This window comes from Carcharodon carcharias, chromosome 1 (assembly GCF_017639515.1).
Source record: "Carcharodon carcharias isolate sCarCar2 chromosome 1, sCarCar2.pri, whole genome shotgun sequence".
In the NCBI taxonomy this organism is placed as follows: Eukaryota; Metazoa; Chordata; class Chondrichthyes; order Lamniformes; family Lamnidae; genus Carcharodon; species Carcharodon carcharias.
This window is the reverse complement of record NC_054467.1, coordinates 58,443,623-58,457,753: the sequence shown is the minus strand read 5'-3', so window position 1 is coordinate 58,457,753 and position 14,131 is coordinate 58,443,623. Positions and strand designations below refer to the sequence as shown.

Genomic DNA, 14,131 nt, shown 5'->3' with positions numbered 1-14,131 from the left:
GCCCTGTGGAGCAAGTGAATGCAACAGAGACTGACACCTTCAATGATACTGAAAGACTATTGCATTTGAATTACTTTTAGAGAACATTACTGAGCTTTTGAAAATGACTACTTTCAAAGTTCGACTCATTTTGAAAGGTGATCATGATCCTGTAATGATATGCAAGTTGTTAGTTTATATGTAATATTAATTTGTGATCTTCGAAGAACAAAGATATTGGTATGAAATAGAATTTAGTCAGTTTGGAAAAATGATATTTTAGGGTTAATTTTATCCTTGCCCAGCTAACAGATACCATGCTGGCAGGCAGTCAAAATCTCTGAGGAGACTTAGCTTCCAAAATACCATTGTCTTACCTTATGTTCTGATTTTAGCCAACACAACTCAGCAGGTATCATTGAGGCGAGGTTATCCGATCCTTCCCAAAACCCTCTTGTGCCCTGCTTGGCAGCCTTGTGGTGGGGGAGGGGTGTAAAAATCTCTTATTTATTAAACAAACCTTTAGAGCCAATTTGCAGTGATCTAGAGTTACTCTTCATCTTAGTCAGTTATTCCAGCAACCGCAGTGGTCCTTAGCCAGGAAAGCAGGAATTGCCAGGTGTAGGGAGTGTCCAAGGCCATTGGCCTTGTAAAGATGGGCAAAAAATTTGCTCTTGTAGGGCTGACTGGGAAATCCTAGCGTGAATGATTAAGTTTCTTCAAAGCTATTTTGTAATCTTTCTGTGAACTCTGTTGTCATTCTCTTTATTTTAGATTTTAATTCTGTTTCTGCATCTTCATTTGTCTTTATAATCCACCTTGATGCTAAACTTTACTAGTTGAAAATATACTGGGAGATCTCCACCACAGGGTTATGAAGGCACTTCTGAAGGCATTTTGGGGTCAATTTTTCTGTGCATCATCTGGGCAGGAACCAGATGGAACAGATTGTGCACCCATTGTAGAGTCTGCCCGATTTTCATTCTGTTGACTTCAAATGGATTACCACCCAGGCAGCAAAGATAAAAATTTACCACTTAGCTTTAAGGTCATGAATTTATCATGTCCGATTTTATGGATCAAGTCAGTTTTGTATATTTGCTGTAACAAGCATTGCACAATTACAAATATTCATTTTAATTGTAATTTTTATCCCAGAGATTTGCCCACAGGACCAATCTCCTTCATATCGGTAATGTGATACAATTGGGCCAACATTTTACATAGTCTTTGGCAATGCCTTTCTGTCACAAAAGGAAATTTGTGAAACATGTACATTAATGCTGTCTGCCCCTTTCCACACCTTTAGATAGTGACAATGAGTTATTTTGTACCGAGAAAATCGATAATAAGCATATTGAAGGTGTACCTGAAGGACTCATACTTGGGACCATTTGGTTATAAAACCACTGAGCCATGAAAAAACTAAAAATATTCATATTGATTGTAAATCACTCACTGTTCTCAATGAAGTATATAACATAGCCTAGTCTTTGGGATTGTAATCATCATCTGACCACAAGGTTCTCAGGTGGTTTATGGCTTTTTAGTGAAGTCTTATTGAATTTTTCTTCTCTCAGGATCTGCCACTGTGAAGGGGATGATGATAGTCCACTCATCACACCTTGCCGTTGCACAGGGACCTTACGTTTCGTACACCAGGCCTGTCTGCACCAATGGATCAAGAGCTCTGACACACGCTGCTGTGAACTCTGTAAATACGACTTCATAATGGAGACAAAACTCAAACCGCTGCGTAAGGTACACCCTCCAGAAATTATCCACTGGTTTCTCTTCATAAAACTGAAGAGTTTGCCAGAAGATTTGTATCTCAAACGGAAATCCATTCTGATTTTATTGCAGTTCGTATACAATCACAAAGCCAGTCCAAGCAACCCAACTTAAATTATGTTCTGAATCCTTATAAAGGGTATTTCATATCTATGTGTTACAAATAGCTTTCCTTAAATTATACCATGTATATAGTTTTAAGCACCTGCGAGGTTGAATTTAATTCTGCTCAGTTTGAGACTAACGCAACATTACAGTATCATAGGACATTTGTTCAAAATGGGCTGCTTTTCACTTTCTGCCTATTGATCTGATATTTTCATCTGAAGCTACATGATCCTTTAAAGATTCACATCAATCCACCATGAACATGCAGACAATTCATTCGATTAATAGCTAGATCATATCTTGAAGGCCAGTCTATCACCAATCTGTCTATGCTTTGGGTGATTAGCAATTGATAGCCCAAAGCAACTGAAGTACAGTACCTACTAGGTCAAAGCTGGCAATTCACCCACAGCTATGACCATCTAAATTGCTGCAGTTAACAAATGTCCAACTCAAATAACCTACAATGTAAGAGATGCATATCTTGACAGTACATTCTTCCAAGAGTAGAAATATATCCTCCTATGGTGCATTTGTGATATTTTGCCACCACATCAGCATAACAATTATTTATCTAAGGATTCAGGATTGGTTGCACTTAGTGATATGAGACTCAGATGTTCAGAGAGTTTAGCTACCTTTCAAGTATATTTGGAGAATAGATTTTTGCCACTCTCAATACCAGTGAAGGGATTTGGACTCAATACTGAACCGCAGACTAAGAAAATTATTGTCAACTAACAACCATATTGGCAAAAAGGACAATCACTAATTTAGAGTACAAACTAACAATGTTTATTGGACAACAAAGATTGATACTTAGCATTCCATTAGTCGAGGTATGGCATGATACACAAGTTCAACACATATCAATTTATCTTTCGCATGGATCTCGGGACTTCTGGGAATGTCTCTTCCTGGTTCCTTGTACATAGTTTCTTGACTCACGTTGTCCTTCAAGATTTTAGCCTAGCCAACTTAATGCTAACATACATAAAAATCCCTTTGCAGCTTTATGACTTCAACTCTAGTGAAATCTTTTTCCAACCCACAACTTCCTAGTCTAGTTAACTGCTGAAGCTTCCAGTCCATCTTCACTGCTGAAGCTACACACTCCACAGCTGCCTGCTGAGTATTCTCTCCCTTTCTCCCTCTCTCTCACTCTCCCTCCCTCCCTCTCCCTCCCTCCCTCTCCCTCTCCCTCCCTCTCTCCCTCCCTCCTTCCGTCCCTCTCTCCCACTCCCTCCCTCCCTCTCTCCCTCTCCCTCCCTCCCTCTCTCCCTCTCCCTCTCTGTCTCTCTCTCTCTCTCTCTCTTTTTCTGGTGCAAACAGCTTTCTATCCACACTTTCTTAAGGCAATTACTTTAGCCTTAGCAATCCTGTCTATACTGGATCTACTGATCTCTAATAATAGATTCTTACAGCAATCTACAGCCCTGCAGCAGTTACTTTAGTTACTATGTAAGCCTAATACTGGGTTCTTATGGCAACCACTTTATCTGTGACAATTACCCATCGATTGGCAATGTCCTACGCAAATGCTAACTTCCTGGCAAGTGCCCTACTCCTAACTCTCTCTCATGAAAAATGCCCTCCAGTATGAGTCCTGTGACAAATGCTAACCTTGGCAAGTACAGAGATCTCAGTGATCCACCCTTATTTTTATACACATTTTGCAGGTAGCTTTGCAACATTTAGCCCAAGTAACTCTTTTGGAGTTAAAACAATTAAACTAAATTAACAAAATAAGGGATAAATCAAGCACAGCCCCCAAGTCAGGTCAACTGTAAAACCAAGGACAAAGTTTAAAGGAAACTTACAAACATTAAACCAAAATGTGATTAAAGGGGTCAATAAAACACCCAGTCCCCATTGAGCACGGAAGGCATCAAGAGTGCTGGAAGACACCGCGTGGTCCCTCTCCAGGGACACCCAGCCGCGAACGTAGCCACAGAAGAGGGACAAACAATCGGGTGGGACTCCCCCCTCGATCGCCCGCTGCCTGGACCTATTAATGGCCAACTTGGCCAGGCCCAGGAGCAGGTTCACAAGGAGGTCCTCCTCCTTCCCGACCCCCTTCCACACTGGGTGTCCATAGATCAGGAGCATGGGGCTGAAGTACAAACAAAACATTAATAAAAGGTTTTTTTTATAACTGAAAAGCGAGTGCAGCCTATCACACCCTATATAAGCATGGTCCATGGACTCCACATGACCTCAAAAAGGGCAGCTGTCCTGGGAGTCCGTGAACCTATACATTCTCCAATTGTAGGGGACTGCTGCATGCAACACCCTCCAACCGAGGTCCCCGATAGAAAGTGGGAGGACGGCTCCATGGAGGGCCTCCCATCGGGGACCTCTGCCACCGGACGGCAACAAGGCACGCCAGGGCGTGTGCGGGCAGCGGACAAGAGCGAGAAAATGGAAGGTGTGCAGCAGCGGTCCATACAAAAAGCTCCTCCGCGCCGTGCCAAATGGCATGGAGGGCATGTCCCCGAGGCGGCTCATATCGCGGGGCACCGGCACCCGAGGAAGGGTTCGGGGCTTGGGGCCAATGTGGAATTCCGTCCAAACAGGGGAACGTTCAGCAGGAAGCCACCGCGCACCTGGGCCACCTCGAGCGCTAAAATTACTTCGGGTCTGAGCATGACCGTCCTTTGGTCTTGGATGGCATCGGCTATGAGCTGGACACTCACAGACGCGTGATGCGCCAACTCCTGTGGGAGCATCCAGCCCAATCCTCCGCCACCCAGCACATCCCCGATCCTGGTCACCCTGGCAGCCACAGCCCTCCTCTCCGCCAGCCACTGAAAAAGATGGAGGGACAGATTCCTGAGCAGCGGCTCTTTGACAATAGCTGCTACTCCTGACGGGGGAGAGCTGCGTCGCGAGGCGACCATGTTCCAGACTTTGATCAGGTCCTGGTAAAAGACGGGCAACGTCTGCAAGGAGCCACCAAAGCCCCTCTGCTCTATAAACAGGAGCTGCACGTCATAATTCAGGCTGTGCACCTAACGGAAGAAATACATCGTCAGGGCACACCATCTCGGAGGAAGCTCAACATAAAGGTATCGCTGCAGGGTCTGAAGGCGGAAAGTCGCCACCTATGTGCGTAGGCACACTAGCGCCTGACCGCCGTCCCTAAGTGGGAGACTCAGAACCTCAGCAGCGACCCAGTGCAATCTTTTGTCCCAGAAGAAGTCGACTAACATTCTCTGGATTTTTGTGACAAAGTCCAGGGGAGGGGTCAAAGTGACCAGCCGATACCACAACATGGCGGCGATCAGCTGGTTTATGACCAGAACTCAACCCTGGTATTTAGCCCAAGTATGTGCACCTAAATCAACACAACTTACGACTTCTAACCAAATATTTGCAACTCTTGACCAATGGGAAGAGTGCTCCTAGCTTCCCCACGATAATCTAATCTTAATTTGTATCTCTTATCTGGAGGTCCTTAGAACACTTAGTCTTTGACCATTTTTCTAGCCAATCAGCTTTGCAGACTTAGTTTCCCTTCTAACTGCTAAACTATAACTTGTGTCTCTTGACTGGAGGCCTTGGAACTTCTAGTCCTTAGGCTACCTTCCAAGCCAATCAGCATTGTAGCCTTGGCTTCTGTTTACTGCTAAGCTAGACTCACTGGAGCCCAAATATGAAAACATGTCTACCTATAACTCCAGTTCAATCCATGAGTTCTCCCTTAAAGCCAAATCATAGTAAAGAGGTGCCAACTTTAAAACTTTCTTAACAATATACCCTAAAATTCAAAAATCATCACAATAATACAAACAAATTATGACTTTTCATTGCTAAGCCTATGTACAGTACAATTTGATAACCTAAGTCTTATTAATTATACAAATGTGCCAACAAGGTGAAGCCTAACAACGTTCACTAGGAATCTAACAATGAATCCACAGTGTGAAAAAAAAATCAACAGTTAACGACAAAGCACAAATTGAATTAGATTATCACTCACCTTGAAAGTACGAACTGGAAATCCAGGTGATGCTATCTCGCCCAACCTTTCGACTGAGGCCAGGTGAGATCTATGCTGTGCAGCTCATTCCTGGACCTACAATCAAGGGCAGTTCAGTCACAGGTAAGTAAGCCACACCCCTTTTTAATGGCACTAACAACCGTAAACCAGATAAGTTTAAAGGTCCAGCTCGGTTTAAAGGTCTTTCACAAGCCAGGGAGAAGGTAAGTGTGTAGGATAAGTGGGTAGGAAGGGGGTTGGGTCAGATAGGGTCTTGTGCGGGTGGATGGGGAAGTTGGCAGCTGGGCCTTGGCTGGGGCCTGACTGGGATGGGGAAGGTACATTGGGCCTAGCTGGACAAGGGGTTAGGGGAGGGAGTCGGGACTGGCCAGGAGTGGAGTGGGGGGGTAGTCAGACCTGGCTGGGATGGGGTTGGAGTGTTGGCCTTGGCTGGAGTTGGGGGGAGTGAGGTTGGTGGTTGGGGAAAGGTTGTGAGTTGGGCCTTTGGGGTGGGAGTTCCCGTGCGGGCTGAAGAGTCTTATGGGTGTGGTAGGAGTCCCCTGTGGTGGGAGAGACCCACAGGGGTATGGAGTTCCAGTGTGGGAAGGGGAATGTCTCTTGAGGTGGAGGGGGTGGTGGTGGGGGAGTGTGGGGGATGAGGGGGTGAGATCAGTGTGGGTCCGTACAATAGTTTGCCTGAAGCTTGAAGTGCTTTTAACTTTTTCTGGGTCGCTATTGATGTAACATAGAACCATCCAAAACTTGCAATTTAAATTGTCTTTTTGGATGGTTCCCAGTTGCTGGATCCTGGTCCCTAGTTTAGTTGCACGCTTGTTTCAGAATGACCGAGTTGATACATAGACATAATAGATCAGCAAACGGTTCTTATGTAGAATACATTCTATTTATTTACAAAGAAACTCAACAGTTCCACTTGTCTGCTTACAACTCAAACCCTGTCTCTACATTACAGAGCCTAACTCTAGACCACTGACAACTGACTACTATGGTAGCTCGCTCTACTCTGCTATTGGATACTAAGATCATTTGATCTGCCAGTATACCATTCTTCTTAAAGGTATATTACACATCAGATTACCACATCCCTCCCCCTTTACTCAGAAATATATTTTACAGTTTCAAATACAATTTTTGTCAAAATATCAAATTATTTACACAGATAAGTAATTTACAAATCTAGTCTTTCTGGGGGTTTCTTTATGTGTGTAGAATGTCTCAGTTCTACAGTTTCAGAAGCTTTATCAGGAACCTCCTTTTTTGGCGTTGTCCAAACATTAGGTTCTTCAGTGGGCACCTATAAATCTGTTTCCTCAACTCTTGCAGGTACAGCCGATCCTTCAAACACATCTGTACTCAGTTGAGTTCTTTCAACAGGAGACATTGACACAGCCATGAACACTGGGGGAATCATTTCCTGATACTTGTTTCTCTCCTCCTTATATGATCTTTATGTTTCCGAATGACTTGATTTTCCACTTTCACGTGATAAGAAAGAGGTCCAGTCACTGCACTTATTTTACCTGATAACCAACCACTTGGGTCCTTCTTCAAAATTTTTCACATATACCGTCTCTCCTAAGGTAAACTTTCTGTCACGACTATGCCAGTCAGTCCAGTTTTCTGACTTTCCTGACTCCTTTCCACCTTCCCCCCATAAATTTGGCACTATTAAGCTCAATCTCGTTCTGAGACAGCGTTTCATCAACAATTCTGCAGGTGTGACACCTGTTGTTGTCTGAGGGGTGGTCTTATAATGGAAAAGAAAATGTGATAGCTTGTTTGCTATGGAATCTCCAGTTAATTTCTTCATGCCAGTTTTGAATGTTTGAACTGCTCTCTCAGCCAGTCCATTTGGTGACATGTGGTACGGTGAAGTTTTTACATGAATGATACCATTGAGGCTGACAAACCTTTGAAGCTCAGCACTTGTAAATGCAGAGCCGTTATCTGATGCACCTATTTCTGGTAGTCTGTTGATGGCAAAACTTTGATGTAGCTTTTCAATTGTAACAGAAGATGTTGGTGAATTCGCCTCATATATGTCCATCTTTTTTGAGTGAGCGTCAATCAAGAGAAACATTGTTCCCATAAAAGGTCCCACATAGTCAATATGTAATCGCACCCATGGCCTTCCTGGCCACTCCCAAGGGTGTAACGGAGCTGTTGGAGGTAACTTTTGTACTTGCTGACACTGCATACAACTTCTTACTAAGCTCTCTCCATCCATTCCAGGCCATCATGGGTAGCTGTATGCTATGGCTTCATTCGGGGAATACCTGGATGTGCACTATGTAGTTCAGTTAACAAAAGCTTTCATCCTTTTAGAAAAACAATCACTTTAGTTCCCCACAATAAGAACCATCCTGGCTGGTTATCTCATATCTTCTGTGAGTATCTTCAGATTCCTGTTCTTGTGAACAACCATGAAGAACTTGTTCCCGTACTCTAAGTTTGGGCCTCAACTTGCCCAATCTCTAATCTGTCCAGTACATACCTGTGATGAATCTAAGAAGTTCAATAATAAAACGAGTTCTTGGGGAACTAGAACATTCTCATCATTTTCTTTCTAAGGCAAATGACTAAGTGTTTCAGCATTTGCAATCTGGTTTCTAGCCCAAGCCGATTTAATTTCTTTCAACCAGTTTCATCCAAGAACGCTTGGCCCCTCACCTGCTATGATCATTAAGGGTAATTTCACTGATTGATTTACGTGCTGCACAGTAACCCTGCTTATGCCTTTGATTTTGATGTCTTCTCCCATTAAGTTTTCAATTTGGCATCCGTTTCTTCAAAATTTAATTTACATTCTTCATAATTCAAGTATTTGAAAGTATGCCCACCTATTAACATTGTAGATGCTCCTGTATCCACCTCGATTCTGATAAGTCTATCATTCACCCTCACTATTACATAGATTGGTTCTGTTCTTTCTATCTTTAAATTATACAGCGAATAAATCAGAATCTGTTACTTCAGGCTCTTCTATGTTATGGATCTCATGGGGTTTTTTCTTTTGATTGAAAGTCTGCCTGATTCTATCCTTGCAATGTCTCATGAGGTGTCCGTTTCAATGACAATAAAAACATTCAATTTTTAAAAACTTCCATTCATTACAATGTTGCCTGTTTCCATTATCCCATGTTTTCGCAGCTGAGTAATTTATTTTTATTTGTCTGCAAGTGGTGGCTGCTTCCTGCTTCTCATCAGAGCTGTGCATTTTTGTGTACTTTTTGTCCGGGGCTCCCTGTCCAACGTGGAAGATGGTGCCTTCTTGCGCTCCCTGTATGACGTTCCTCACTGCACTTTCCATGGCCAGTGCTATTTCTAGCACATTCTGAAAATCTTAATTTATTTCAGAGAGTAATCTCTTCTGAATCGCATCTTCATTTGTACCGCACACCAAACGATCTCTAAGCATATCATTAATAGATGTATCAAACTCACAATATTCTGTTAACTGTTTCAGACTTGCCACATAACAAACAACTGTTCACTCTGGGGCTCTATTTCTTGATTTAAATTTGAACCATTGTAACATTACCAAGGGCTTGGGCTGGTAATGACTCTTCACAAGGTTCACTAAGTCATCAAAACTTTTGAATCCAGGGCACTGGGTGTTGTCAAACTTCAAATCAATCCACAGGTCTTACTCCCACATGTAGATAAGAGGAACGTGTGCCTCTTCTCCTCCTCCCACAATGTTGTTAGCTTGGAAAAAAAATGTGAGGTGTTCAACATCATGAGACCAACTGTCCATGGTTTGGTCGAAAGAATCAGCTCTTCCAAACTGTGGCATATTTCGAGGAGACTGCTTCGACAATTGGGATTCTACTTACAATTACCATGCGAGGAATGGCCTGATTTCGGTTCACTTGATTTCCTTCCTTGCTTTATCTTGCTCTTTCTCTCGTTGCCAGTTTGTTGGATCCTGGTCACTAGTTTAGTTGGACTAATGGATCTGGGTTGCACGTTGTTTCAGGATGACTGAGTTGGTACCATAGACAGAGTAGCTCAGCAGATAGTTCTTATATAGAACATAGTCTATTTATTTACAAAGGAATTCAGCTGCTGCACTTTTGTGCTTACAACTCAAACCTTGTCTCTACATTACAGACTCGAACTCTAGACTGCTGACTACTGATTACTCAGGTAGCCCATGCTACTCTGCTATTGGATACTAAATCATGTGACCTTCCATTCTAAGATTCTTCTTAAAGGTATATAACACATCAGATTACCGTACCAGTGCAGAGCAGTTGTTCATAGGAGCCCTCAGGCAATCGCCATGCAATCCTTACTTGGGAATTTTTTGGGTGGGCAGGGGTTCCCAGCGCACCTTTGGGGTACCCTGGGTTACACTGCCCTGGAGCTCGGGAGTTACAGGCCATGTGTTATGAATCGCCGCAAGTTTCTGAATAATTTCAGGATCTTACCATCGTAAACATAGTGCACAACGAGAAGGATAGTAACAGATTTCAGAAGGCCATAGAAACTTGTGAAATCAGCAGACACATGACACAGATGAAATTACGAATGGAAAAATGAGGAGAGGCAATATAAATGAAATGGTACAATTTTAAAGGGGTGCAGGAGCAGAGAGAACCATGGGTATAGGTACAAAAAACTTTGAAGGTGTAGGTAAAGTTGAGAAGGCTGTTAAAAAGTACATGGAGTACTTGGATTTATTAATAGATGTATATAAGGAAGGAAGTTATGCTGAACCTTTATGAATCACCAGGTAGGCTCTAGCTGGAGTGCTGCAGTTAATGCTGGACACTTCAAGAAAGATGTAAAGGCCTTTGAGGTAATGCAGTGAAGTATGAGGGGTTTTAGTTAAGTGAAGAGATGAGAGATCCTGGAATTGTTTTCCTTAGAGCAGAGAGATTAAAGGGACATTTAATAAAATCATGAAAAGTTTTGATGAGAGTAAATAAGAAGAAATTGTTTCCACAAGGGTCAGTGCAGAATATTTACAATAATTAGCAAAAGAACAAATGTGAGATAAAGGGGAAATTTTGAGTTGTTGTCCTCATTTTATGCCATATCTACCTATGATTCCAAGTCCCCTGTAAGTTTCAATGCATCGCTGCCTTTGCACTACAAATATGAATTAAACTTGCAGCAGAAAATTAATGCTGGTATTTCACAATGTAAGGGCCCTTTTAATAACAAGGTTTATGTCGCTGCAATGCCAAGTACAACATTGGAAGAAATTAAGCTGAGGAGTTTCGTTCCTTCAAGTTGTAAATTGTTCCTAGAGATTTTTATATTTTCATTTTTTTATTTCACAGAATCACAGAATCACAGAATTTTAACGTCACAGAAAGAGGCCATTCGGCCCATCGTGTCTGCACCAGCTCTCCAAATGAGCAATATGACCTAGTGTCATTGCTATTTTCCTCTTTATTTCTCTTTCCATATCTCTTTTGACTCTAAATCACCCTAATTTCTTCTCTGTGTCTCAGTTCCTTTCTCTATCCTTAATACTCCTAGGCTAAGGAGATAGACTGTTAGTCTTGTCATTCACTAAGTGCCAGATGCCGTGTTGACCTCTCTGCATCATTATCAGCTCACGCTCCCAGCAATTTGTGGCTCAAAGCTAATTGCAGCTGAAGGGTGAGGAACATATTGGATGACTCGTGCCAGCAAATTCTTGACCAGTTCTGATGAAAAAAATCAAAGCCCTGAAATATAACCCTGTTTCTCTCTTCACTAATGTTGTCTGACCTGCTGAATATATTTAACATTTTCTGAATGATTTTCTTTGGTTTCTAAGACTCTTGCATAATTACTTATTGTTAATTAAGTAATTGTTATGAAAGGGGAACATTAACTACTTATCTCAGAAGCTCTTTTCCAATAACTTTCCCAAAGATTCACTGATCTCCTGCTGTGACATTGGCAAAAGATCAGCAGGAATCCCAATGAAATGGCACAAGTGACAATTTACACTGTTTCTCTGGAGTTTACTCTAATCTCTCACCAAAGATACAGTGGAAACCCTTTAAAAATTCTGCCCCACTATTTTTAATTCTTACCTTCTAGCAGGCTGCCTGGGTTGGGCACTTTTACAGACCAATATTACAGTAAAAAAAAATCAGAATTATTACTATAACATTGAATGTAAACAACATAAGTCAAACATTTAAATTTTGCACCTCTGCTTCTTTTCACTCTTATTCCCGATTGCCCCTGCTCACTCTGCTATTTTATTTCTATTTTCATCTTGTTCTAGCTAAACTAGTCCAATATGTCTATTTTATCTATTTTTCTTTGCTTTTGATTTCTTTTTATGGGGTGGGGGTGAATCCTGTCTGGCTATTGACAAGACAGCAGACTAACAAACATCGTAAAGTAAAATAATCTCAAGGCCCACCTTCCCACTAAAACAGGCAGGAGACTTGTTTCAATGCATAAACCACTGGTTATAGGATCCCACAAAATATCAGATACTAATGGAGTGTGTGACCTATGGGTACCACCCATTGGTCTTGGACATGGAATGGCCTAACCAGTGGTCCTTAAAGGGGCACTAGAGACTGCTCTGAAAACAGTGAGGGGTAAGTTTTCCCAATCATTTTTGTGAGGCCAAGAGAAGCATGAATGCTTCCAAGCTGAAATTTCCTCTCCACTCCCCTTTTAGGCTTGCTGTTCCGGCTTGCCCCTCCAGAGGAACCATTACGTTTTCTAACCAACATTTCAGCAGCACCACCCCTTCCACCACTGTCTCACCCCCTCCCCAGCCTGCTGAGAATGAACAGAAATTTGAAAGCCGTTAAGCTTGGTAGTATTTGAGTGAATTATTGCTGTCTGACTGGGGTGTTTGTTTCGTAAGGTTGATGTGCTTCATTCTGTTAATAGTTTATGGAACAAAGCAAGACCTGCAATGTTGTTGCTTCAATTTAAATGTAGCTCTGAGAAAAACAGTTTCTCACAACTGTTTTTAATAGTTTTAGTAGTAAGAGCTACTACTGTACTCCCTTTATTTCAAAACTGTTGTACAGTTTTGATACGGGTTGTTTAGTTTGGTTTGCAGGCCAGACGTTTACTAGTTACGTCTGTGGCAAGTCATATTGATACTCCAAAATACCACTTTCTCATTCAGTAGCCTGTCATCCAATACACAGCACAGTAGCTTGACTGTGATCTTTGAATTGAAAACTAGAATTCAGATCATCTTCAGCGATGGAGCTTGTGTGCCCAGCACAGACTATAACTTAAACTGCCCACTTATCATTTTGCACTGGAGTCTTTGCATCTTCTACTCTTGGTTCCAGCAGTGATCCAGTGACAAGCAGAGTTGGGAGGCCAAATGGCAAAATCATTCAATAGAAGCCTCACCCACTTTTTGTCTAGAACTGATGACACGCCCCTTAAAGTCTATCTTCAGTTCATTGACTTAGCTGTTTTAAAATGGAGCTGTTACCCACATCGCTACACAATCCTCAATGTCGGGGGTGTGTGAACATTGTCGGGGGGATGAACATTGTGAGGGGGGCGAACATTGTCATGTGGGGGTGGGTGAACATTGTCGGGGGGGGGGTGAACATTGTTGGGAGTGGAATGAGCATTGTCGGGGGGGTGGGGTGAACATTGTCAGGGGGGTGAACGTTGCCGGGGGGGTGAACATTGTCGGGGGGGGGGGGGTGAACATTGTCGGGTGGGGGGGTGAACATTGTTGGGAGGGTTGACCATTGTCAAGGGGTGAGCATTGTCAGGTGGGGGGGGGGCGGGGGCGGTGAACATTGTCGGGGAGAGAGGACATTGTCAGGTGAAGGGGTGAACATTGCCAGGGGTGGGGTGAACATTGTCGGGTGAAGGGGTGAACATTGTCAGGCGAAGAGGTGAACATTGCCGGGGGTGGGGTGAACATTGTCGGGTGAAGGGGTGAACGTTGCTGGGGGTGGGGTGAACATTGTTGGGTGAAGGGGTGAACATTGCCAGGTGGATGGGTGAACATTGTCGGGTGAAGAGGTGAACATTACTGAGTGAAGGGGTGAACATTGTCGGGTGAAATGATGAACATTGCTAGGTGAAGGGGTGAACATTGTCGGGTGAAGGGGTGAACATTACCGGGTGAAGGGGTGAACATTGCCGGGGGTGGGGTGAACGTTGTCGGGTGAAGGGGTGAATATTGCCAGGTGATGGGGTGAACATAGCCGGGTGAAGGGGTGAAGATTTTCGGGTGAAGTGGTGAACATTGCCAGGGGTGGGGTGAACATTGTCGGGTGGTGGGGTGAACATTGTCGT

At 43.0% G+C, this 14,131-nt stretch overlaps 1 protein-coding gene across 1 annotated transcript in view; it reads left to right on the top strand.

The window, feature by feature from the left end:
• Positions 1-14,131, top strand: part of march1 (membrane-associated ring finger (C3HC4) 1) — a 143,336-nt gene that overhangs the window by 79,797 nt on the left and 49,408 nt on the right. The window contains exon 4 of the mRNA XM_041178332.1: positions 1,560-1,740. Within this exon, the coding sequence (XP_041034266.1) occupies positions 1,560-1,740 (181 nt within the window). The remainder of the gene's footprint in view (positions 1-1,559; positions 1,741-14,131) is intronic.